The sequence below is a fragment of the Denticeps clupeoides genome, unplaced genomic scaffold, assembly GCF_900700375.1.
Source record: "Denticeps clupeoides unplaced genomic scaffold, fDenClu1.1, whole genome shotgun sequence".
Taxonomy (NCBI): Eukaryota; Metazoa; Chordata; class Actinopteri; order Clupeiformes; family Denticipitidae; genus Denticeps; species Denticeps clupeoides.
This window is the reverse complement of record NW_021629859.1, coordinates 41,532-68,642: the sequence shown is the minus strand read 5'-3', so window position 1 is coordinate 68,642 and position 27,111 is coordinate 41,532. Positions and strand designations below refer to the sequence as shown.

The following is a 27,111-nucleotide window of genomic DNA, read 5'->3' as shown; positions in this document are numbered from 1 at the left end:
CCTGCTCCATCCCTATGTTCAATCATGCTCCATCCCCATGTTACCAAAACCATCCTGCTCCATCACCATGTTCACCAAAACCCATCCTACTCCATCCCTACGTTCACCAGTGGTGGCCTAACGGTTATCAGGAGGTTGCCGGTTCGAATCCTGATCCGCCAAGGTGCCACTGAGGTGCCACTGAAGGTGCCACTGAACAAAACACCGTCCCCACACACTGCTCCCCGGGCGCCTGTCATGGTGCCCACTGCTCACTCAGGGTGGTGGTTAAATGCAGAGGACAAATTTCACTGTGTGCACCGTGTGCTGTGCTGCTGTGTGCTGTGCTACATGACAATCACTTCACTTTATACTTTATAAAATCCATCCTGCTCCATCCCTATGTTCACCAAAATCCATCCTGCTCCATCACCACTTCATTAAAAGGGTGTTAGTAGCCTGGTGGGAAACACACTCGCCTATGAACCAGAAGACTCAGGTTCAAACCCCACTTACTACCAGCGTGTCCCTGAGCAAGACACTTAACCCTAAGTTGCTCCAGGGGGGGACTGTCCCTGTAACTACTGACTGTATGGCTGGTAAATGATTAAAATGCATGAACATTCCTCGAATGAAAGAAGTTGCGCAACACGTCCATGAAACGCTGAAAACCATCAGGGTCACGCCACTGCAACGCGGTCTTCTTGTAAAACGGAGCTTCAATCAGCAACAGAAGAAAGAAAAAAAAATGAACAAAGCAAAGCGCCATGGATCCCTGAATCCAGACAGATATCTGATGTGGCCTTCAGTGGAACCTGTTGACTGCCTGGTAGGCTGTATGACCCACACACACCTCTACACCCAGCGAGGGCGTCATAGGTCCTGACTAGCGTTTCCACATCCAGCTACAGAGCAACGGACAGGATGACAGGGCATGAACTTTCAGGCTGTGGCTTCCTGTCCATCACAAACACACACACATAACTCTTCCCCCATCTGGCTGCTGAGGAAGGAGGAAGTCAAAGGTGAAGTTGAGAGATAATGAGGAGAAGTGGGAGGGGCCACATTTGTACGTGAATGTGTGTTGCTGTAATTCCATCTGAGGAATGCAGGTGGTCAGATGAAACACACAATCCCTCACACACAGTAGTCGGTATGAAGATGAGGAGGAGGTGAGCAGCATCTCAAGAACGCCCTGAACATACTCGGGTTCTGTGCGTGAGAAAACATTCAGCTTCTGTGTGTGAGGACGTGTTTGGGTTCTGTGTGTGAGAACATATTCAGGTTCTGTGTGTGAGGATGTGTTTGGGTTCTGTGTGTGAGAACATATTCAGGTTCTGTGTGTGAGGATGTGTTTGGGTTCTGTGTATGAGGACGTGTTTAGGTTCTGTGTGTGAGGACGTTTTTAGGTTTGCGTGTGAGGACGTTTTTAGGTTTGCGTGTGAGGACGTTTTTGGGTTCTGTGTGTGAGAACATATTCAGGTTCTGTGTTTGAGGATGTGTTTGGGTTCTGTGTGTGAGGTTTGTTTGGGTTCTGTGTGTGAGAGCATATTCAGGTTCTGTGTGTGAGGTCTGTTTGTGAGAACATTTTCAGGTTCTGTGTGTGAGGACGTGTTTGGGTTCTGTGTGTGAGGTTTGTTTGGGTTTTGTGTGTGAGAACATATTCAGGTTCTGTGTGTGAGGTCTGTTTGGGTTCTGTGTGTGAGAGCATATTCAGGTTCTGTGTGTGAGGTCTGTTTGGGTTCTGTGTGTGAGAACATTTTCAGGTTCTGTGTTTGAGGACGTTTTTAGGTTCTGTGTGTGAGGACGTTTTTAGGTTCTGTGTGTGAGGACGTGTTTGGGTTCTGTGTGTGAGAACATATTCAGGTTCTGTGTGTGAGAACATATTCAGGTTCTGTGTGTGAGGACGTGTTTGGGTTCTGTGTGTGAGGTTTGTTTGGGTTCTGTGTGTGAGAACATATTCAGGTTCTGTGTGTGAGGATGTGTTTGGGTTCTGTGTATGAGGACGTGTTTAGGTTCTGTGTGTGAGGATGTTTTTAGGTTTGCGTGTGAGGACGTTTTTAGGTTTGCGTGTGAGGACGTTTTTGGGTTCTGTGTGTGAGAACATATTCAGGTTCTGTGTTTGAGGATGTGTTTGGGTTCTGTGTGTGAGGTTTGTTTGGGTTCTGTGTGTGAGAGCATATTCAGGTTCTGTGTGTGAGGTCTGTTTGGGTTCTGTGTGTGAGGTCTGTGTGTGAGAACATTTTCAGGTTCTGTGTGTGAGGACGTGTTTGGGTTCTGTGTGTGAGGTTTGTTTGGGTTTTGTGTGTGAGAACATATTCAGGTTCTGTGTGTGAGGTCTGTTTGGGTTCTGTGTGTGAGAGCATATTCAGGTTCTGTGTGTGAGGTCTGTTTGGGTTCTGTGTGTGAGAACATTTTCAGGTTCTGTGTTTGAGGACGTTTTTAGGTTCTGTGTGTGAGGACGTTTTTAGGTTCTGTGTGTGAGGTCTGTTTGGGTTCTGTGTGTGAGAACATATTCAGGTTCTGTGTGTGAGGACGTGTTTGGGTTCTGTGTGTGAGGTTTGTTTGGGTTCTGTGTGTGAGAACATATTCAGGTTCTGTGTGTGAGGTCTGTTTGGGTTCTGTGTGTGAGAGCATATTCAGGTTCTGTGTGTGAGGTCTGTTTGGGTTCTGTGTGTGAGGTCTGTGTGTGAGAACATTTTCAGGTTCTGTGTTTGAGGACGTTTTTAGGTTCTGTGTGTGAGGACGTTTTTAGGTTCTGTGTGTGAGGTCTGTTTGGGTTCTGTGTGAGAACATATTCAGGTTCTGTGTGTGAGGACGTGTTTGGGTTCTGTGTATGAGGACGTGTTTAGGTTCTGTGTGTGAGGACGTTTTTAGGTTTGCGTGTGAGGACGTTTTTAGGTTTGCGTGTGAGGACGTTTTTGGGTTCTGTGTGTGAGAACATATTCAGGTTCTGTGTTTGAGGATGTGTTTGGGTTCTGTGTGTGAGGTTTGTTTGGGTTCTGTGTGTGAGAGCATATTCAGGTTCTGTGTGTGAGGTCTGTTTGTGAGAACATTTTCAGGTTCTGTGTGTGAGGACGTGTTTGGGTTCTGTGTGTGAGGTTTGTTTGGGTTTTGTGTGTGAGAACATATTCAGGTTCTGTGTGTGAGGTCTGTTTGGGTTCTGTGTGTGAGAGCATATTCAGGTTCTGTGTGTGAGGTCTGTTTGGGTTCTGTGTGTGAGAACATTTTCAGGTTCTGTGTTTGAGGACGTTTTTAGGTTCTGTGTGTGAGGACGTTTTTAGGTTCTGTGTGTGAGGTCTGTTTGGGTTCTGTGTGTGAGAACATATTCAGGTTCTGTGTGTGAGGACGTGTTTGGGTTCTGTGTGTGAGGTTTGTTTGGGTTCTGTGTGTGAGAACATATTCAGGTTCTGTGTGTGAGGATGTGTTTGGGTTCTGTGTATGAGGACGTGTTTAGGTTCTGTGTGTGAGGATGTTTTTAGGTTTGCGTGTGAGGACGTTTTTAGGTTTGCGTGTGAGGACGTTTTTGGGTTCTGTGTGTGAGAACATATTCAGGTTCTGTGTTTGAGGATGTGTTTGGGTTCTGTGTGTGAGGTTTGTTTGGGTTCTGTGTGTGAGAGCATATTCAGGTTCTGTGTGTGAGGTCTGTTTGGGTTCTGTGTGTGAGGTCTGTGTGTGAGAACATTTTCAGGTTCTGTGTGTGAGGACGTGTTTGGGTTCTGTGTGTGAGGTTTGTTTGGGTTTTGTGTGTGAGAACATATTCAGGTTCTGTGTGTGAGGTCTGTTTGGGTTCTGTGTGTGAGAGCATATTCAGGTTCTGTGTGTGAGGTCTGTTTGGGTTCTGTGTGTGAGAACATTTTCAGGTTCTGTGTTTGAGGACGTTTTTAGGTTCTGTGTGTGAGGACGTTTTTAGGTTCTGTGTGTGAGGTCTGTTTGGGTTCTGTGTGTGAGAACATATTCAGGTTCTGTGTGTGAGGACGTGTTTGGGTTCTGTGTGTGAGGTTTGTTTGGGTTCTGTGTGTGAGAACATATTCAGGTTCTGTGTGTGAGGTCTGTTTGGGTTCTGTGTGTGAGAGCATATTCAGGTTCTGTGTGTGAGGTCTGTTTGGGTTCTGTGTGTGAGGTCTGTGTGTGAGAACATTTTCAGGTTCTGTGTTTGAGGACGTTTTTAGGTTCTGTGTGTGAGGACGTTTTTAGGTTCTGTGTGTGAGGTCTGTTTGGGTTCTGTGTGAGAACATATTCAGGTTCTGTGTGTGAGGACGTGTTTGAGTTCTCTGTGTGAGGTTTGTTTGGGTTCTGTGTGTGAGAACATATTCAGGTTCTGTGTGTGAGGTCTGATTGGGTTCTGTGTGTGAGAACATATTCAGGTTCTGTGTGTGAGGATGAGTTTTGGTTCTGTATATGAGGATGTGTTTAGGTTCTGTGTATGAGGATGTGTTTAGGTTCTGTGTGAGGACGTTTTTAGGTTTTGCGTGTGAGGACGTTTTTAGGTTCTGTGTGTGAGGACGTGTTTGGGTTCTGTGTGTGAGGTCTGTGTGTGAGAACATTTTCAGGTTCTGTGTTTGAGGACGTTTTTAGGTTCTGTGTGTGAGGTCTGTTTGGGTTCTGTGTGTGAGAACATATTCAGGTTCTGTGTGTGAGGATGTGTTTGGGTTCTGTATATGAGGATGTGTTTGGGTTCTGTATATGAGGATGTGTTTAGGTTCTGTGTGAGGACGTTTTTAGGTCTGTGTGTGAGGACGTGTTTGGGTTCTGTGTGTGAGGTCTGTGTGTGAGAACATTTTCAGGTTCTGTGTTTGAGGACGTTTTTAGGTTCTGTGTGTGAGAACGTATCAGACCTGTGTGTGCATCGTCTGTGGTTCCACAGGTCGACCATCAGGTTCCCATCCAGTATCTCACAGACATACACAGGTTTTACACACTCAGTAACGGTTTGGGACCCGCTGTCCATCATCACCTCTGACGGCCGTTGACAGTTAATTGAATTCGAGTCAAAGGTCACAGCCTGCGGGTTCTCCGATTTCCGACATTACCGCCATGCAGACACACACATCACCAGCCGCGCGCTATTATTATTGGTTCATAAATACCAGATGCTGGATGTAAAGGTTCCGTCTCCAGTTTAAACCCGGGAATGTGTGTGTGTGTGTGTGTGTGTGTGTGTTGGAGGGATCTGGTCTAAACTAGTTCTGACCGAAGCACCCTGATCGCCGCCGTATTCAAATGAAGGCGCAGTGCTGCAGCAGAGCAAGCCAAGCACGTGTGGAGAGAGAGAGAGAGAGAGAGAGAGAGAGTGAGTGTGTGTGTGTGTGTGTGAGTGAGATTTGAATACCGCTTTGTAGCTTGTTGAGCTGGATTTATGTAAAACATCAGCAGAAAGTCGAAATGGCGCGTGTTGCAGGAGGTGTGTGTGTGAGTGAGTGTGTGAGAGTGTGTGTGTGTGTGTGATCCGCTGCAGTGCAGTAAGTCTGTCACTCATTACTGCAGCAGTGTGGCTTGGGTCCATACAGCGGGGAGAAAACAGAGCAACACACACACACACACACACTCTCTCTTCACACACTCTCTCTCTCTCTCACACACAGACTCTCATATACACACTCTCTCTCACACACACACACACACACACTCTCTCACACACACACACACACCTTCTCTCATACACACACTCTCTCTTTCACACTCTCTCACACACACACACACACACACACTCTCTTCACACACTCTCTCTCTCTCACACACACAGACTCTCATATACACACTCTCTCTCACACACACACACACACACACTCAAACACTCTCTCACACACACACACACACCTTCTCTCATACACACACTCTCTCTTTCACACTCTCTCACACACACACACACACACTCTCTTCACACACTCTCTCTCTCTCTCTCACACACACAGACTCTCATATACACACTCTTTCTCACACATACACACCTTCTCTCTTTCACACTCTCTTTCACACACACACACACACACACTCTCTCTCTTTCAAACTCTGTCACACACACGCTCTCTCCTCACACACACACTCTCTCTCTCAATCTCACACACACACTCAGACAAACACTCTCTCTCTCGCTCACACACACCTTCTCTCTTACACACTCTCTTTCTCCCTCTCTCTCTCTCTCTCGCTCTCTCTCACATCAGCACCCTTTTTCCGTCGCATTCATTTGAACCACGTGCGCCGATGCTGCACCAGTAACGATGCGCGCGCACCGGCGACAGTCCAGGCCCCGCCCCTCCGTGTTGACGGCCACGCCCCCGCCCCGACACACGCGCGCCGCTGGAGGACGAGGGAAGAAAGGACGGCGGCGTCGGGGCGATTTTGGCGTGGGCGTGTCTACTCCTACGGCGCCGCCCACGTGACCAGGCCGCGGACCAATCAGGGGAGCCGGGAGCCGGCGGCGCCGCGGAACCACGTTATAAACGCGGCGCGGAGCGGCGCGCCGGTTCTTGGCGTGAAGCGGAGTCGAGGGTCGCAGCGCGTCAAATCCGCCACAGACCCTCCTCCTCCTCCTCATCTTCATCCTCATCATCGTCGCCGCCGCCGCGCGCTCCTCTCTCTCCTCCGCACCGCTCCCGCCGCGCACGCGCATGCAGAGTTCTCCTCCCGACATGGTTTGCGAGACGAAAATCGTTGCGGACGAACGCGACGCCATACCGGCGCCCAAAGCCGACGCCATGATGTGGAGCCCCGCCGCGGCCGCGCCGGACGCCAAGGGGGCGCGCAGCGGGGACGCGCTCCTCATCCGCGAGTACGAGCGCGCCGACCGCGCCGAGGTGCGACGCATCTTCTGCGAGGGCATCACGGAGCGGATCCCCAACACCGCGTTCCGCGGCCTGCGCCGCCACACCCGCACCCAGCTGCTGTACGCGCTGCTGACGCGTGAGTACCCGCGGCGCGTCCCCGCGGCGCGCCCCCGCCTGGCCGAGAGGAGCGCCCCGCTGCGGGATGCTGCGCAGGCCACGCCTCCTCGGAGTCCGGCGGGGCCACGCCCTCTCCTACACCTGTGTGTGTGTGTGTGCGCGCGCGCGCCTTACCTCTGTCCCCTCTGTCCCCAGTCGTGTGCTTCGCTGTCACCAAGTCCGTGGCGCTGACCTGCTGCGCCCCCTTCGTCCTGCTGGGGGCGCGCTACTACTACAGCAGGGTGGTCATCCTCGCCTACCTGGACAGCGCGCTGCACACCGACATGGCCGACATCGAGGCCTACTACCTGAAGCCGGCAGGTGAGGGCGGGTCAGGGCGTGGCTGGAAGGGGGTGGGGCACTGCAGATATCCCATCACTCCCTACAGCAAGTGCATGTCTGGGGGTCTGACCGAACACACACACACACACACACACACAGCTGCTAAGCAGATTCACACTGTGGAATTGTGGGTAATGCCATTAGATGGAATGGGAGGTGGAACTGGTGGATGTTCTCCCTCTTTGTTTTGCACCCCTGACATCTGTGGGTTCCTCTGTGAGGATCTGGACGTTCAGGTCCGTTGATATTGACCCGTGAGGCCGGACACGTTCCTGAGCTCCTCACCGTGACGCAGACTTCAAATGTGCCTGTGGTTTGTCCCCCCACCCCCCCCATGCCTGGATCAGTGCAGACACACACACCAGGACACAGCAGGTGAGACGTCAGGTCGATGTGACATCATGCTGCCGCCACGCGGGACTGTGCCACTCGTGGTGGGGAACCCCACTTACTACCATCGTGTCCCTGAGTGTGTCCAGGGGGGACTGTCCCTGTCACTACTGACCGGCTTGGGTATGAGTTCTGTCGGGCGGTTGGTTACCGTAGCAACGTGGCTGGGGCTGCGCGCGTAACCGTGTGTTTCTCCGGCAGGTTCCGGCTTCTGGGTGGCGGTGCTGGGCGGCCGCGTGGTCGGGATGGTGGCCGCTCAGGGCCGGGAGGACGACAACACCGTGGAGCTGCGGCGCATGTCGGTGGACTCGCGTTACCGCGGTAAAGGCATCGCCAAAGCGCTCGGCCGCCGCGTGCTGGAGTTCGCCCTGCTCAACAACTACTCCGCCGTGGTCCTGGGCACCACCGCGGTCAAGATGGCCGCCCACAAGCTGTACGAGTCCCTGGGCTTCCGGCGGACGGGCGAGAGCGAGGACTACCGGCTGCCCGGCATGAGCCGCTCGCCCCTGCAGAGGCTCTTCTTCCAGATCCGCTACCACCGCTACCGACTGCAGCTGCGCGAGGAGTGAGGCACGCCCGCCCGCCCGCCCGCCCGCCCGGAGAGAGAGAGAGAGAACCTGGAGAAAAGTGCAAGCAGTGACCTTTCACCTCCTCCCTGACCCCTCCCCGCCACTCAGCCCACCACACTCCCTCCCCCGCTCTGTTCTCGCTCGTCCCTCCCCCAGTAGCCGCCGGATGATGCTCGCCTGATTGGTAGCGGGCGGTGGGCGGGGCTCCTCCTGCCGGGGGCGCCTCTATTGTGCGGTGGGTTGGGGGGTGGCGGCCGGAGCACAGCAGGCCGCCGTTTAGAATGCGTGCGATACGTGAGGATGGGGGGTGGGGCCAGACTCCTCCCCCTGCTCCTCCTCCTCGCACCCCATCTCGGCCCTGGTGACGTTGTCCTCCGCGCTGGAGGACGCTGATGAATGTAACTTCCTCGTCACCGTCCGCACGTCTTCCGGGGGGACCTCGTCCTGTCTGTCCGCGTATGCTTTATGGTATGCATGCCCGCGGTTGTGATATTATCTTGTGGAAAACTAGAAGTAAAAATCCGTTGTAGTGCAAGAAAACGTGGCCCTCTGCTGATTTCCTCGACCTTTAACCCCCGAGCCCATCGGTGAGCCCCTGCATGTTGCTTCGTGACGTCACCGCGGCAGTGGGCGGTGGAATGCGAGCTGCAATGCGACTTGTGTGGCATGCCTCTGCGTACGGTGCCTGTTCCTCGCCGTTCTTGCATGAATCCAGTAGAAGAAGAATGAAGTTGGCGGTGGAATTACGTTTGAGTTCCTCCGCGCCACCGCGTACGTTCCCAGTCTTCAACTGAGCCACATGCCGTGCCCGGCTGGGCATCTTGGGGGCGCAGGTGACCCCTTCACCCCTGAAGCTTCCGATGTGAATGTATGGGAGGCGGGGTCTCGTTCCGAGGTCTGCCGTTTTTCCTGACTGGCGGTGACGCTCTGGCTCGCTCCTCTGGACCCTGGATGGATGTGGGCGGAGCCGCATTTTAGCCGATTTCGTTTTAGTTTCGTTTTTTTGGTTTTGTTTCTGTATTTTTTCCTCCCAGAACGGGCCCAGCCCGCCGGGATCTGGGGAGACCTGCAGCTGCAGAAGATGGCTGCTGTTCCGGAACGTTCCACTGTGAGAGGGGACCCAGGAGGGGGTGCCAGGGAAGCACGCCTCTCCTTTCCTTCGCCGCTCTGCCCCGACCACGCCTGTAGCGCAACAGTCCGGTTTATTCTGTAACACATGCGTCTTTATGTCCACGTTTTTTCTGGGTTTTTTGGTTTTGGAAGTTCAGAAATTGCCAAAGCAGAAGGCTTGTTGACTTCCCGCTGTCGCGTCTGAAACGAGACCCACCCATGTGCCATCTGATCAAGCAATAAGAACAGATCACAAGACTGTCACGGTGAAAGCCTATCTAAAGAAAGGTGGCATCCAATAATAACGTGATCAGTGTCGGCATGGCAACGTCACTGTGAGAAAGTCGAGGCCTTTTTTTATTCTTTTTCTGTCCTACTGTCTGATAAGAATGTGAAAGTGGTCTCCACCGTTACCATGGAGATTCATCTATACTTTTCACCTGCAAGTTTGGGGCGGGGCTTCTGAAAGCTGTCTGTCTGTTCTCTGCATCTCCATCAAATGAATAGAATGATTGTCTTCATTTTAAATGTAAAAGCGTATTTCTTCTGTAAATAGAAGCTGGGGTGGTTTTATGGTGGTTCTGTAATTAAAATGCACGACCTGGTTTAAGAGGTTTGCGCTCGCCGCACAGCGGGATCAGCTTTCAGGGCTCCGCCCTGGCGTCCGCTACAACGCCATGAGCCGGGGAATATGCAGTGTCGGGGACGGGGTTGTCCTCCTCCACTCATCTTTTTTCATTTGTCAGGGTCTGGAGGAGATGGATGTATATAAGGTGCCGATTAAAGGAATGATGCATAGCGCTTGATCCGCCTGGTCTGCTGGCTGTTTCCTGGGGGCGGTGGGGACTGCGGGGACCTCGCAGTGGTCCAACTGCGGGGACCTCGCAGTGGGTCAGTGGGTCCATGTGTGTGAGTGTGACACTTCGCGGCCAGTTTTAGGCAAGAACGTGAGTTTATTACGTAGGACATGGAACAGAACAGCAGGAGAACTGGCCTGGGCCAATGGGATTTAACACATCCACTCAGCAGAACAAGAGCCAAATGAAGCGTGTGTGTGTGTGTGTGTGTGTGTGTGTGTGTGTGTGTGTGTGTGTGTGTGTGTGTGTGTGTGTGTGTGTGTGTGAGAGAGAGAGAGAGAGAACTAGAATGAACTGTAGAACATTGAAAGAAGCGAAATAACAAAAGCAACCAAAAAAAAAAAAAAGAACCAAAGAACTGGTACAATCCAGTCTGGCGCGCGTCATACGGACCCGTCGCCCCCGGATATGGACGGAAAGTGAGCAGGAGGATCGGTTGCCTGGTTACCATGGCAACACGAGGTTGCAGAAAGCGCTCCGGGGGAGTGGGGAGAAGGATCGATGGCAGGGAGGAGTTAATCTTCAGGCCGCGGGGGCCGCGGGAGGGTCAGTTCAGTCATGGACCCCCAGGACGGCCCGCAGGACAGCGCCACCTTCAGGGGAACCTGAGGACGCAACACCGACCTCATTTAGACTTAATTGTTCTCGGTTAACCAAATGAATCTTAAACAAATGAGACTACAGAGTGTAGAAGCGTGAAAGAATCTGTTAATTGACTGATTTGCTGCTTTAAGCATCACTAAACGAGGTTAGTGGTTAAAACCGGAGGAATGAAGAAGTGGACCGGATCGGAATCAGCCTTTCAGAGTCAGAGTTTCAGCACCATGGACAACTCCCACCGGCGCTCCGTGTTCCTCTCCAGCGCTGCAGGACTCACGTCTCAGCACGCAGAACCACACACAGGGGAGGACCTTGGACGGGCTGCTTATCTAACCCACCCACGGAACCCGAGCTGCGGCTGCGCGCGTGGTGTTAATATCGCGGTTGGGAGGAGAGGAGAGCGCGTTCAGCCCACTTATTAATATCAGAACCCCCAGGTAGACCGCCTATACCAGGCCAGTACACACACACACACACACACACACACGAGGTAACTCACTTTGAGGTGGACTCCCAGCAGATCAATATGTTGAAGAGACTCCATGGTGCTCTTCACCAGCGCTGCACCACACACACACACACACAAAGCTGCATTAAAGGTGTAAAATGAACGACTGAGAGGACACACTGTACCTATCACATCAAACCATGACGGTTTACAGTAAGTTATGTGGCGTCTGTAATATGTAGTGGGCGGCTTCCATTTTCACTGTCTGGGACCCACCAGCGACCTCCAGCAGCTGCTTCTCCTCCACCTCAAACAGCAGCTCATCATGGATCTGAGCCAGTAGCCTGTAGAGCACGACACACACACACACACACACCATTCTGACAGGTGAAGGTGTAAACCGGGAGGCTTGATGAACCGGCAGAGTGCCGTACCGGGCCGTGAGCGAGGGAGACGAGGCCACGTGAGAGAAGATCTGGATCATGGCCATTTTACACAGATCCGCTGCAGAGCCCTGCACCACGAAGTTCACCGCCTGCCTCTCGGACTGGTTCCGTTTTGCCCGGTCAGGTGACAGGATGTTAGGGAGAGAACGCCGGTGGCCCATTATGGACGCCACGTAACCTATGGGACACACACACACACACACACACTCACACACACATCGAGAGAGTGAGAGCTTTCACAGGGCTGCAGACAGACAACATGCTGGATCTGTAGAATCATCAGCCCCACTGACTGGGAGAGAAGGTTCCAGAACAGGACAATGGGCTGTCCATTCAGCACAAATCCCCCAGCTGGGGCCAGAGCTGTCGCCCTGTCTGCTTCACGTGGATCCGCATGTTGGCGTCTGACGGGGGGACAAGATGGAATAACTTCACGTCTACCAGCGTCGTCTGCTCACATGTCCTCTCTTCTCTCCTCCTCCTCTCGTGTGTGTGTTGAAGCGTGAATGATTCCCTGGAGGAGTTCCTCCTATATGAGGAATCACAGTGTTGTGTGTGTGTGTGTGTGTGTGTGTTGCGCTATATTAAGAGAAGGAAAGCAGGACAGTGCAGCAGCAGATGAATAATTCTGCTGGCAGAGGCTGCTGGGCCCTCCGTGTGACCCCCCATCTATCCATAACCAGCTTCCAGGTGCCCTGAAGCTTTCTTGGTGATATGTTGGGGACTGGTCCAACACAGACACCATGTCACCACTTCACATCTACATGGGACGCTGGCCACGCTGCTCTGAAGTTCTCTCAACGTCCCACGCGTGTCTGACCCGGCGGGGGGACACACCTTGTCTCTGGCACTGCTGGATGGTTCTCTGGATGAAGGGCTGCACCTCTCCGTACGTCTGCAGGAACGTGTCCTGGAGGAGTCTGGCCTGCTCCGTGCTCACGCCCAGAATTCCAGAGAGGCGTTCCCGACCTGACGGAGAGACAGGCAGACAGCCATGCTGGGAGGCATGGCAGGAGATTGTACCGAGAGTGTGTGTGTGTGTGTGTGTGTGTGTGTTGGGGGGACATTCTTTCAGAATGATGTCACTGTCTCAGGAACACTTTCAATATGACCCACTTGTGTGCTTGTGTGTGTGTGTGTGTGTGTGTGTGTGAGGGGGGGACGGGGGGACCCTCCCCCACTCTCCATGTCCGACTGTGTTCTAGGGAAGGCCTCCTTTTAGAATTTGGTAACCATGGTGATGTTCCTCTACCGGCCTCACTGTGCTGATGTGGGCTCTCCCATGCTCCGCCTCTGATGCAGACAAAACCTGCTCCTCCTCACACACACACACACACACACACGCACACACACACACACACACACACACACACACACACACACACACACACAGCTCGAGCTGTTTTAAGCCTTTGTTCCACACCAACACACGGAGGAAGGTGATTGTTCACACATGAAATGTGTCACCTGCTCCATACACCACCGAGTAGACGACCCGCTTGGCCTGGTCCCTGTCCCCCGGACCGACGCTGTCCTCGCTCATGCCCTTCCTGCAGACGAAAGAGTTCCTGCGTCACCGTCGGGACAGGCAGTGCTGGCTCGCTATGTACCGTGTAAGCCACTGTATTTTAATATGAACGTGTATTAAAATACAGTTACTGTGGCAACAGATCACCTTGGCAACCCAACCGGCAGCATCTATAACGTGTGTGTTTTGTGTGTGAACACAAATGAAAGAAGAGCTAAGATCTGGCCCGCCTGTATCTGGTTACCGCCGGCGCGGGGTTTATTGATTGGTCCGCCTCCCGGTCACGTCTGTAATGTAACTGGAAGCAGGTGACACGAAACATGAATCACAAGCATGTGACAGAACAACCTGACGTGGCGTGGACGTGACATGTTTCAGTGGGAACGACTGCGTGAAGAACATCCCGAATGAGGACAGGAACGTGCTGAGATCCCTCACCACTTAGAGGCCAGCATGCTGAAGATGTCGGCACTGGGATCACTGAAGATTCTGAGGAGCTCAGGGTCCGAGGACAGATGAGCCAACAAGCGCAGCTCCACTTGACAGAAGTCTACACACACACACACACACACACACACACACACACACACATTCAATAAGAAGCACAAACACACAAATCTGTTTTGGTCATCCTTTCTTTTCAGTCTCTATGCGTGTGTGTCACTACAATACCACATGGTTTAATTCATTCTAATTATCTGGCAGTGATTAAACTGACTAATAATGGTCATATCCATTAGCACACACACACACACACACACACAGTGAATGAACTTACACAGACAGACACACACAGTCAGTTCCGCTTCAAAAAGAAAGAAACATACAACGTTATTATCTCTCTTTCACTCTGGTTACTTTTTCTGATCCCACACACTGCAGTGTGTGTGTGTGTGTGTGTGTGTGTGTGTGTGTGTGAGTGTTACACTGCTCCACATATTCTCCTGTAGTGTGTAATTTTACAGACAGAGGTGTGATTCTTCAGCCAAAGCAGGAGTGCTACTGGGTGCAGACATTCAGTTAGTGAGCATGCAGTCTGGCTTGTGTGTGTGTGTGTGTGTGTGTGTGCAATAGTGGAGAAGACCTTGAACAGGAGAAGGATGAGTTGGGGAGATGGTGAGGTCAGCTCAACACACACCAGTCACTTACACACTCACTCACTCACTCCCACACACGTACAATCCACATAGTGTTCATGAGAACCCGGAGAACCATGTCACGTGGCCCGTCAGGGTGCACAGACCCTAAAACCGTAATAAAACCGCTCAAGTTACTGAGCAGAGCAGCACATATTTCATCCGTAATAAAGTCCCTGAGGACCCATGATCCTGCACATCTGATCTGGCCCCGTGACACGCCGCGTTCCTGGGTGTGGCTCTCTCGCTCTGTCTCTATCATCGATTTTCCTGCTATGGAGAAGGTTCAGAAATCTGATCACATCTTATCATTAGATGGGGCCGTGGTGACCGAGCGGGTAAGGAAGCGGCCCCGTAAAGGTCGCTGGTTCGAATCCCGAGCCGCCAAGGTGCCACTGAGGTCCCCTTGATGAAGGTCCCGTCCCCACACACTGATCCCCAGGCGCCTGTCATGGTGCCCACTGTCACCAAGGGTGACGGTTAAATACAGAGGACACGTTTCACTGTGTGCTGTGGTGTGTCACGTGACCACTAATCACTTTCTCTTTAGATCCAAACCTCCACCACTGGCCCTGTTGCCCACGGGTGGAGACACTGGAGGGGTCAGCATCTTCACCACCTCTGTGGGAGAAGGGAGGATGAGGGTGTGTGAGCTTCATCCGGAGGAGGAAGATGATCTGGGTGGTAGTATCCTAGTGTGTCACACACTCGCCTATGAACCAGAAGTCCCAGGTTCAAACCCCACTTACTACCATCGTGTCCCTGAGCAGGACACTTAACCCTGAGTGTCTCCAGGGGGGGACTGTCCCTGTCACTTCTGACTGTAAGTCGCTCTGGATAAGGGCGTCTGGTAAATGCGGTAAATAACGATGTTGTTCTGTCCTTGATGAAGGTCACCTCCTCCTCCTCCGCACTACTCCCGCATCACTAATGGGTGGCAGGAAAATGCTGGTTTCACCCGAAGAGCAGTGTTGTCATCACATGACCGCACCCAGCAGCATTGTGGGACCTGAGTCTGAGTCCACCAGACAGTTCAGGCACCGGCAGGGAATCTGGGATCGTCGCACCGGATCTGGCTGTGTGAGCATATAAATAAACCGAGCTGGTGGTGTAGAGGATGCAAATGCACACACACACACACACACACACACACACACAGACACACACACACGCACACATACATACATACAGACACACACACACGCACACATACATACAGACACACACACACGCACACACATACACACAGACTCTTTCTGTCCTTGTTCCTGGCAGCACTGCAGGAACAGCAGGAAGCTTCCTCTGATCGGACATGACAAGACAACAGCTGACACACACACACACACACACACACACACACACACACACACACAGAGTTTGTCTGCTGGTGTCTGGTACTCGTTCTGATTTCAGGCCAGGTTGGATCAGGGCATGTACCCGACACCCTGTTCTCTGCGCCGCCTGCCAGGCTGGGATGTCCCCAGTGTAACCCATTACGAAACCATGTACACACACACACACACACACACAAAAGTGTCCCTTATACTTTTCAACTTTCAACTTTTCAACACAATTATATAAAAAACAATAAGCGGTTGTGACAATGTGTGACAGTGACACCTGCAGACAGGAAGGTCCAGCCGGGCCGAGGGATGAACATGGCACGTGGGTGCACTGTCACTAGCTCCGCCCCCTTCCCTAGAGAGAGACCAAGAGGAGAATCAAACCAAGGACAGCAGACGTCTCAGACATGGATTAAGAGGTGTGAACGATTCGATTGAGAAGACGTAAGGACGTTTTAACTAGAAATCACCAATCAACGTCATTATGATTTAATCCATGATGTTCTGCACTGCGTTCTGTAGATTACTACAGAACCTTCTTCTCCTGGCTGCTGCTGGTGAGAACATGAGCCAGGAAGAGTGCAGACAGCAGAACGGCAATCATGTGATCATGTAACATGTATGTGCCTGACCTTAACGGCCATTAACGTTAACACACACACACACACACACACAGACCAATGATAGAGAAGCTCCGGGTAAAGAGTGGACATCTCGTCCCTTCTCTACACGTCCCCAAGCATCAAGAGTTTAATACATAGAGACGGTTAAAAGAGCTCAGGGAGGAAGGACAGGAGGACAGAGTGTGTGTGTGTGTGTGTGTGTGAGTACACACCCTGCACATACTGCTTCTTGCTGATCATCAGGGATTGTCTTGGCAGAGCTTGAAAGTTCTTAAAAAAAACAACAACATGAAGGTCAGACCGTGAGAAACGACACACACTTACAGTCAGTAGTGACAGGGACAGTCCCCCCTGGAGACACTCAGGGTTACAGTTGGTAGTTACAGGCACAGTCCCCCCCTGGAGACACTCAGGGTTACAGTCGGTAGTTACAGGGACAGTCCCCCCCTGGATAAGATCAGGGTTACAGTCGGTAGTTACAGGGACAGTCCCCCCCTGGACACACTCAGGGTTACAATCAGTAGTTACAGGGACAGTACCCCCCTGGAGACACTCAGGGTTACAGTTGGTAGTTACAGGCACAGTCCCCCCCTGGAGACACTCAGGGTTACAGTCGGTAGTTACAGGGACAGTCCCCCCCTGGACACACTCAGGGTTACAATCAGTAGTTACAGGGACAGTACCCCCCTGGAGACACTCAGGGTTACAGTTGGTAGTTACAGGGACAGTCCTTCCCTGGAGACACTCAGGGTTACAGTCGGTAGTTACAGGGACAGTCCCCCCCTGGATAAGATCAGGGTTACAGTCAGTAGTTACAGGGACAGTCCCCCCCTGGACACACTCAGGGTTACTATCAGTAGTTACAGGGACAGTACCCCCCTGGAGACACTCAGGGTTACAGTCGGTAGTTACAGGTACAGTCCCCCCCTGGATAAGATCAGGGTTACAGTCGGTAGTTACAGGGACAGTCCCCCCCTGGACACACTCAGGGTTACAATCAGTAGTTACAGGGACAGTACCCCCCCTGGAGACACTCAGGGTTACAGTTGGTAGTTACAGGCACAGTCCCCCCCCTGGAGACACTCAGGGTTACAGTCGGTAGTTACAGGGACAGTCCCCCCCTGGATAAGATCAGGGTTACAGTCGGTAGTTACAGGGACAGTCCCCCCCTGGACACACTCAGGGTTACAATCAGTAGTTACAGGGACAGTACCCCCCTGGAGACACTCAGGGTTACAGTTGGTAGTTACAGGCACAGTCCCCCCCTGGAGACACTCAGGGTTACAGTCGGTAGTTACAGGGACAGTCCCCCCCTGGATAAGATCAGGGTTACAGTCGGTAGTTACAGGGACAGTCCCCCCCTGGATAAGATCAGGGTTACAGTCGGTAGTTACAGGGACAGTCCCCCCCTGGACACACTCAGGGTTACAATCAGTAGTTACAGGGACAGTACCCCCCTGGAGACACTCAGGGTTACAGTTGGTAGTTACAGGCACAGTCCCCCCCTGGAGACACTCAGGGTTACAGTCGGTAGTTACAGGGACAGTCCCCCCCTGGATAAGATCAGGGTTACAGTTGGTAGTTACAGGGACAGTCCTTCCCTGGAGACACTCAGGGTTACAGTCACTAGTTACAGGAACAGTCCCCCCCTGGAGACACTCAGGGTTAAGTGTCTTGCTCAGGGACACGATGGTAGTAAGTGGGTTGAACCTGGGACTCTGTCTGGATTGTAACTACACAACCACCGCACACAAAGCAATTCAGATGATGAGCGTGTTGCTCCACGTCTCATGTAACACTGGAGACATTTCTGCTCCTGCCGCGTGTACAGAGATCCAGAAGAAGCTGCAGGTGTCAGTGGGCTCACGTGACCTGGTGACCGTAAACAACGGCAAAGCGATGCGTCTGCAGGACCCTGTTCTGTACGGTGAAAGTGACCTCTGTATTTAACCCTGCCGCTTGGCATGGGGCGTGGCACCTCAGTGGCGGATCGGGATTCGAACCTTCTGATTACGGCCAGCGTGTACCGGTCTGAAGCAGCGTGAGCGGATCAGGAATCCTCTCTGGTCGGACTGCAGGGCTTCAGTACCGAGCGTGTGTGTGTGTGTGTGTGCCTACAGGAAGGTCACTTGGCACCGGTCGACCCCCTGAGCACGGTCAGTGTCTGGGCCACGCCCGCTTCAGGTCCAGCAGTCATCACAAACACAAACATGGTCAACATTATAATTAATCCCATTAACTCCATTCATTTCTATATTCATCTCTACTGAGTAAAATATGTGGGCTTTTCACAGCAGATCATAAATATAAAACCGCGCGGAGAACAAATGTAATTTATCAACATTGTGCAGCTAAAAATATCGACATTTGCGAGAGAAATGTTCGTCTGATGTATGATATTGATTATCTGGCACTCCCCGCTGCCCAGGAGCTGGTTCTCAGGTTCACATCATCAATAATTCACCCGAGCAGCGGACACTTCCCATCATGCACTGAGCTTCATCTTGTCCCCTCGGATTCTCCCAGTCCGCGCAGAGCGGCGCGAAGGGACGGTTGCCAGGCCGACAGAAGGCTGCGCCCCGGCCCGCGGGCCTTATTCCTTCTCAGCATATGGCGAGACGACCATGAACCGTGTCAGTTCCGGCTTCAGACAGTCAGTCATGTGACAGCCCCTCTTCCTGTGTAGCCTGCAACACGCCGAAACTCCGGCTCACGGCGCTGCAGGAAGATCTTCACAAGGCACCACTGTTGTTCTGCTTTAGAACCAGGTTCTAGATTCTGGTTGCCTTGCTGGAAATTGCGTTGCATTGAGATGAAGCTCAGAAGACGAGGTGAAGCTCAGGGTCATCAATGCGGCTTTGATCAAAACGGTGTTGTCTGTAAGAAGCCTTACAGGAAGCGTTGTCATGACGACCCATCCTCCAGTTGCGCCAGTGCTCCACAGCAAACTGCGCTGTTAAATAAAGTTCATACGGTGTGTGTGTGTGTGTGTGTGTGTGTGTGGGGTGACAGTAATTACACAGGGGACGCAGAATAACATGGCACCACACGCGTGATGGGCTTTCCTACACAGACGCTGAATCCAGACAGGGAATGGTACAATGAAGAGTTTGGACCATGTCCAGAGTCTCCCAGAACCTGGTGTCCAGCGTCAGCACTGGTTTCTGCTGCAGGAGCCGTGATGTAAGTAAGGCAGATGAATAACGTTAATTCAGAGGTTATGAATAACGTTGACAGAGCGTTCCGGGAACACGGCTCAGGCAGTGAACACCAAATCATCTGCCTAGCAGACACACAGTGTGTGTGCACTTGTTCCTTTGGTTCCTGAGGAAAACCTGACTCTGTGTGTGTGTGTGTGTGTGTGTAAATCTAGTGACAAGGATTTTTTCTCTCACCTAAGATGAACTCACATTTCCAGTCTGTACTCAGCAAACCTGACAAACGTGGCAGCAGAGACTAGAGGAGTGTGCGTGAGTGCGCTGCCGACAATTACACACACTTCTGTCCTCACAACAACAACACACACACACACACACAACGTGCTGAACCATACATCCCGAGTTCTGCCTCTGCTGCAGATCACCCCCACCACATCTTCAGAGAGCAGCACTTCAGTGGCACTGGAATCCACTGTGTTCTGGATTGTCTCTGCAAGTTCTCTTAAATGTGTTGGTGTTGAGCGCAGCATCACAGCTGCATCTACAAAGCCAATACACCAGGGTGAAATGCAGATGTATAACCCACAGATCATTTAACACTCTACAGTCCAGTCTGTAAAAGTGTAACAAGCCCGTATGGGTGGTACACAGGTACCAGACAGGTGGTGCATATCAGCCCCATCTTCATATGAACCCCATTTACAGCATTTACCAGACGCCCTTATCCAGAGCGACTTACAGTCAGTAGTTACAGGGACAGTCCCCCGGAGACACTCAGGGTTAAGTGTCCTGCTCAGGGACACGATGGTAGTGAGTGGGGTTTGAACCTGGGTCTTCTGGTTCGTAGGCGAGTGTGATACACACATTATTTTGTTTAAGGAAGCGGCCCTGTAATCAGAAGGTTGCCAGTTTGAATTCTGATCCGCCAAGGTGCCACTGAGGTGATGGGTTAAATGCAGAGGACAAATTTCACTGTGTGCACCGTGTGCTGTGCTGCTGTGTATCACAAGTGACAATCACTTCACTTTATTATAGTGGCTAAGGAACCACTCCCGTAATCGGAAAGGTTGTGGGTTCAAATCCCAAAGCTTGATGAAGGTCCCGTCCCCACACGCTGGTCCCCGGGCGCCTGTCATGGTGCCCACTGCTCACTCAGGGTGACGGTGAAATGGAGAAGACACATTTCGTTGTGTCACTTCAACTTTTAGTTTGCAGCTTGGAGCCTGGAGTTGAAGGGACTCTTTGATCGTCCCACTTTCCAGCCCTTGTCTGCATTTTAGGCTGATACCCCTCCACCCAGCATCAGAACTGACTTGGCATCCATATATGTGTATTATCCTCATCATCATCATCATCATCATCATCAGGAAGAGACTCACTGGATGTCTGGCTGACAGTCTGCCACTCACAGCCCTTGTCTGATTCCATGTGGGAGAGACAAATGCCTGAAAGACACAGACAGGGAAGGACATGGCATTTATAGTGAGTAAAAGCGATGAACTTTTTGGGTTTGGAACCCTGCATGGAACCACCACCACGGTGCAGGGACACTGAGGACCCCGCAGAGCAGCCGGTGTGCTGCAAACTCACCATGTTGGAGGTGCAGGACAGGATGCCGTCCACAAACGTGGACTTGATCTTGTGCACCTGGGCAGAAGAGAAGCAGTCTTTTTTCATTCCGCCTTCTCAAATGTCCCTCTTGCCACCGTCCCCACCCACTCTTAAGTTGCTGCTGTTTTGTGACGAGACACCAACACACCTGCCTGTACTCCAACACGATCATGGGCAGTGGGTGGAGGTCCTGAAGCTGCAGCAGCTGCCAGACAGAGGGGTGGTGCGTGAGAAGGTGACGTAGTGTCCCTACAGAGCTGGTTCTGTGTGTGTGTGTGTGTACCACAGCCTCCGATGTTGACTGCTGCTGCGTGAGGAGGGTCTTGGGAAGTTTCTTTTGCTCGCAGCGGTCATGCAGACGCAGCTTCTCAAACAAAACCTGCAGAGAAAGAAATGTCATGAATATTGTACAGAATACAAAAAGCTGGACCATCATGATCACAAACACACTCACAGACAAGTAGAAAATAGAGGTTTCCCACCGTTCTGAGCTGAGTGTTGCTGGACACCAGGAACTGCTGACCGGCGGCCAGATGAGCCTCCTGCTCCAGCTGCTTCAGCTTTGACTGACGGAGGCGGGGGGGCAATAATTTATCTTTCTTTACTATTGATCTGAATCAAAGTGCAAATGTAAAACGCGCTGTACAATGCAGCATGATATGAATAATATGGTCTCACCCTATATCACTTTTTAAAAAACCTCACACTGATCCCACACTGACACCTTGTGGTTAAACACAGCAATGGCGTCGCATCAGAGGGGTGGGGGGTTCCGGCTTTCCAGGAATTGCCCTGAACACTTTGTACCCTCTTCTGTCCCACATATTATCAGTCTTCATCACCCCAAATGACCCAAGCCAGGGCTGATCAACATCCCATCCCTCCTGTGAGCCAAGCGCTATCTGCATGTGTTAATCCATGATTAAATCATTGTCGGTGTTAATTCAATTCTGCATTAACATGATCATCGGCAAACCAATTCGACTTTTTTTACAGAACACTTTACAACTACAAGTAAACCAAAGTGGTGTACGCAGGGCTCATGTTTACATACTGCTGCATTTTGTTCCCTCTGAACGTCACTAACCCCACAAGAGAAGTGACCCAGTGGGGCGGAGACATGGGCGTGGATCCAGAGAGAACTGGTTTCAATTTGTAAAATGTAAAAAGTTGAGGACCACTGACGCCCACCTAAATCTTCAGTCGTGAAAACTACACAATCACCAGAGTCTGTTGCTAGAAATATGTTGTCACAAACCCTTACAAGAGCCGATTCAGTGATATGTAAGGATTTAAAATTAGCACAAAAGAAATCCCTTTAAAACACTGCTGTTGCAAAAGCTCCAGTGGGGCAATGGTAGTACGAGGTACATGTATATGTGGGTGTGTGTGTGTATGTGTGTCTGTGTTAGTACCCCCAGCATGCCCGAGGTCTTCTTCAGCGCCTCTCGGTCCACATGGATTCTGTAACTCTCCATGGCTGAAACATAAAAGAAGAAGAGCAGATATTACAGGAGCCAAATTCAAGACTTTTTAAGACCTTTTCAAGGCCTTAGGGTCTTCATCAGGGTTGTCAACTACATTTGTCCAAGGGCCAGAGTTATTCTCGGCAGACGCTGCGAGGGCTAGATGCTCTTCTAAAATACAATGTTAATGGAATTTTATCTTAAGAAATATATTATTATTTTGCGAAAGCCCCCTGCAGTAATAAATACTGCATTTGTGAACCCGGAAATCTGGCGGATTTCTGACAGATTGAAGGCTTCTTTCATTTGATTAAAAAGAAAAAAGTGTAGGAACATGCTTTCCCCTCCTAACTAGGCTATTCCAGTCATATTTTTTAATATAAGGTGAACATGTCCACAGGTGAGGGCAGAATTTAGCCGTCTGGCCCCATAGGTGGTTCCGCTAATTCCAATACAAAACACATATTAGAAATTTGCCAAATTATTTAGCGGTTACCAGTAAATACAATATTTTAAAGACCTTTAACTCTTGATTTAAGGATTACTAGTAATTTTATATTATATTTAAGGCCTTAATTTTCAAAAATTAAATGTAAGACTTTTTAAGGATCCGTGCAAACCCGGTATTAACAGTTTTACAGGTATATACATAAGTTTTTCTATTTATACAGGTGTGTTTCAGTAAATATACATGTTATTTAATCATGCAAATAAAAAATACTTGCTGAAATCAAAGCCAGACTTTCTGGTGTGTGTTTGTGTGTGCGTGTGTGTGGCAGTGAGTGTGTTACCTGCCAAAATGGGAATCATCTTGTGCTCCATTTGAGAATAAAGACCCCATAAGCGAGTGACCTGAAGGCACACATATCGTCTGACTGACTGACTGACTGTGTCTTTGTGTGTGTGTGTGTGTGTGTGTGTAGCCATGCCTGCAGCCTGGACCTCAGCTTGAACATCAGCCTGTACAGCAGGTGTAGATTAGCCGCGACCTGCGAGAGAGAAGGGGTGGAGTGGCGCTGCGACCCATAAAAGGAAATCTCGCCGCTGCGGTTCTCACCCTACTGGAACCCAGAGAGGAATCGCGGGCTGGAGGAAGAGAGCCAGGAGTCTGGGGACAGTGCTTGTCCACCAACTCCTGGAAACACGAGGCGGAGTCAGCTGGATCCAGCAACCAGGCCGCAATCTGGGGGTCCAGAACCTGTGACAACCCCACTATAAAGAGCAAACACACATTTACATTTTACATCTGGCCACACCCACAATCCCCAGATAACAAGCAGCCCCATCTATGGACACCTGGGACAATGTGGAGACCCCTTTCCACCAAATGATTTCATTTGTTAAATTAACATTTTTACATTCACATTTACAGCATTTACCAGACGTCCTTATCCAGAGTGACCCCTCCTGGAGACACTCAGGGTTAAGTGTCCTGCTCAGGGACACCCTAGGCTACTACCACATCAGACTCTTCTGGTCTCTCTCTGAACAAGTGTGTGTGTGTGTGTGTGTGTGTTAACATGCCTTGTTTCCAGCTGAGTGTGTGTGTGAAGTGCTGTAACACCGAGCGCAGCAGGTCTTTGGCTTTGTAACAAACCACCTGCATGTCAGCCGACAGCACCAGCATCATCAGGTCCCTATAAGACACACAGACAGATTCATGTACACGCCCCATTCAAACGAGTGTTTTACAGCTCCGCCTACACACACACGGAACCTGGTGAAGGTATCGGGGTTCTGGTCGGCCTCCTTCTGGGCCCAGCGCAGCCTCTTCTCCAGCCGTAGGTAGACCAGCTTGCCTTCCGCACCACTCTCTGGACAAGCCAGGTCCATATGAGCCTTTATCAGAACCAGGATGCCACTCATGCAGGGGTGGTCCTTCTGTACACACACACAAGCATGAAAAAAAACCCCACAAAATCACATAAAGGGACACGAGGCCTGTGTCCCACCTGCTCTGGGTCCAGCTGCGTGCTGCCATCCTGGTACACCATGGTGAGGACCAGCGCGCGAGCACGCGAAGCCTCCTCCAGCAAAGCCCTCCTTTCCTGCCCCGTCAGCCGGCCCGCGTCGCACACGCAGGGGTCAGAGGTCAACGGCAGGCTGAGTCTGGGCGCTGCATGGGCCTGTTGCGGGCGGTGTGGCGCGGGGAAGTGGATGTGAATCCGGTCACGTTCGCTCGGCTTCTCTCTCTTTGGGCTCAGCGGAGAGGTTCCGCCGCTGCTCTTCCTCTTCGTCGAGGTCCCCGAGCCAGGGGACGAGGCGGCGGGGACGCACTCAGGCAGCTCCACAACATCTTCCAAGGAACCCAGACCAAAATTACAGCAGCTTTCCACCCACCATCATCAAGAAGGCTGCAGGCAGGGTCAGTATTGCGAGACACTTGCGAGACACTTTACTTTACTTTACTTTAATTTACTTTACTTTACTTTACTTTACTTTACTTCACTTTACTTTACTTCACTTTACTTTATTTTATTTTACTTTACTTTACTTTAATTTACTTTACTTTACTTTACTTTACTTTATTTAGCAGACGCTTTTATCCAAAGCGACTTACAAGAGGACGACACCAGCAATTCTCGTTCCATTTCTATAGAATATTGAGTCTACAAACTAAGAGACCTGATAAGGCCGAACTTGTCAGTGAAGAGCATGCTCAGAGATTGTTAGGTGCTAGACGAAGAAAAATTATAATGTATTTATACATTTTTGTATTGTTTGTGCAGCGCAGCACATGGTGACGCGGCGAAACGTGTCCTCTGTATTTAACCGTCACCCTTGGTGTGCAGTGGGCACCATGACAGGCGCCCGGGGAGCAGCGCGTGGGGACGGGACCTCAGTGGCACCTTGACGGTTCGGAAGTTGAACCGGCAGCCTTCCGATTACGAGTCCTCGTCCTTACTAGGCCGCCACTGCCTTTTTTCTCTTTCTTTACAAACAACAAAATTCCAGTGGTTCGTGAAATAAAGATGCCTGTTGGTGGGTGTTATATTTGACAGTAAATATAGTAAACATGTTTACTGTACAGCGCAGCAGGATTCATTTTACAGCGTTATGGTACCTGAGACCGGTGCGGCTGACACCACTGGACGCCCACCACCGGAGACACCAGCCTAGAAGACCAACAAGTCATAAACTCTGACAGAGGAGCAGCGACAGGGTTCCACGACGTGGTAGAGGATGACTTCTACCTGTCTGCGGAGCGGAGGTACGTGTGGCAGGGCTGTGGCGGTGGGCGGGGCCACCTCACTCCTGGGAAAAACCACGGCAAGGCGGCCTGGGTGAGCAGAGGACAAGGGGACAGAAAAGAAGGACAGTTTTCATTCTTTTCGACTACCCCAGCTTGTGACATATATGATAATTAATATTATTAATAATAATACACCTCTGTTGATTGCACAATGTTCCTTTCTCTTCTCAGGCTGTCTCCTGTCCCCCCGCGTCCCACCTACATGCCATTTGTCTGGACAGAAATCAGTTCGGCTCCTGACATCGCGCTGTTGGGGCAGTGTGATATTTCCTTGACCTTTGACCTTCTCCAGTTGAAAAGTGGCCAGCTGGGTTCTCACCGTTAGTTTGTCTCTGCTATTACAGTAATTCCCAAAATTCCTGTCCTCGTATGCTGTTGGTCTCTCACCGTGACTGTCGGTGTGACGTTGCTTTCTTTGAGTGGTCGTGTAGCTTGCAAGCGACGGTGTCTCCAAGTGGCTACACGGCCTTGTAAGAAACTGTCCCTCCGTGCTCCGAGGCACGTGGTGGTGGTATCGGGAGGACATCTCCCACTGAGGACCTGCATCTACTGGTACTGACCTGTTGGACAGAATTTGCGCGCTTCTTTTACCTCATACCACTGTCCTACACGATTCAAGACTCACTGAACTAAATACACACAGCTTCTCCCTAATACGGTTTACCCTCCTGTCTATCTACTTATGCTTTTTAATGGTAAGGTTCTCTGTGCTGTAATAGGCTTGTGATGTTAAACAGCATATCTGTATCTGTACAGGGCATTGAAGACAAGAGTATGATAAATACCGTAAATGTAAATGCTAATGGTAGAAGAGCGACTCTAACCTGCTGGTGAGCTGCTGGGTTCTGCTCCAGCTCTGCCGACTTGAGTCTCTGCAACCTGTGAACTCACCAAAGCGCGATTTGAAAGCAGCAGTCGAGCTCGCCGTCGACAGTAACATACTGCTGCAAGATGAGGTTCAGGTATGGAATATGCGCCTGGCTGTCCACCTCACCTGCATGCTGCTGCCTCAGCGCAGCCAGAACGGCCTGCGCAGGTGCAGACAGGCGGTGGTTCCACCAGTCCTCCATCACTGTATCATGGTGCACGTCAATCAGAAAACCTACAAAAGCAGGTGGTTTAACGTCACTTTATTTTTAACCAGTTCATTTTTCCATTTGTACCATTCTGCAGTCATAATGATTTAGAATATATATCAGATACCAAATTAATTAGTATTTAATCAAAACATAACTCGAGATTTTGACAGAAGATCATAACTTCTTCGCTGAGGATGTTCTTATACTGCATGTCTATTACAGTTCACTCTGTATGTTGGGCCTATAG

At 51.0% G+C, this 27,111-nt stretch overlaps 2 protein-coding genes across 2 annotated transcripts; one reads left to right on the top strand and one right to left on the bottom strand.

Annotated features, from left to right (window-relative positions):
- The first annotated feature begins 715 nt into the window (after positions 1 to 715).
- LOC114776085 (N-acetylaspartate synthetase-like) lies at positions 716 to 10,122 on the top strand. The gene is made up of 4 exons (XM_028966693.1): positions 716 to 1,151; positions 6,147 to 6,885; positions 7,062 to 7,226; positions 7,839 to 10,122. Exons 2-4 carry the CDS (start codon positions 6,594 to 6,596, stop codon positions 8,204 to 8,206), a joined length of 825 nt encoding a protein of 274 aa, XP_028822526.1. The 5' UTR covers positions 716 to 1,151; positions 6,147 to 6,593; the 3' UTR covers positions 8,207 to 10,122.
- A 467-nt stretch (positions 10,123 to 10,589) lies between these two features.
- Positions 10,590 to 26,874, bottom strand: LOC114776083 (DNA polymerase nu-like). Its single transcript, XM_028966691.1, has 27 exons — positions 26,780 to 26,874; positions 26,610 to 26,664; positions 26,105 to 26,345; positions 25,921 to 26,032; positions 25,727 to 25,812; positions 25,597 to 25,648; positions 24,485 to 24,828; positions 24,250 to 24,413; positions 24,057 to 24,169; positions 23,620 to 23,744; positions 23,462 to 23,548; positions 23,324 to 23,384; positions 22,482 to 22,546; positions 21,549 to 21,632; positions 21,350 to 21,445; positions 21,215 to 21,271; positions 21,046 to 21,102; positions 20,835 to 20,900; positions 16,510 to 16,567; positions 15,952 to 16,029; positions 13,634 to 13,745; positions 13,135 to 13,217; positions 12,505 to 12,636; positions 11,656 to 11,845; positions 11,498 to 11,565; positions 11,273 to 11,334; positions 10,590 to 10,778 (listed from the first exon to the last, which is right to left on the bottom strand). The coding sequence occupies exons 1-27, from the start codon at positions 26,853 to 26,855 to the stop codon at positions 10,689 to 10,691; spliced, it is 2,814 nt and encodes a 937-aa protein (XP_028822524.1). The 5' UTR covers positions 26,856 to 26,874; the 3' UTR covers positions 10,590 to 10,688.
- Between the last annotated feature and the right edge of the window lie 237 nt (positions 26,875 to 27,111).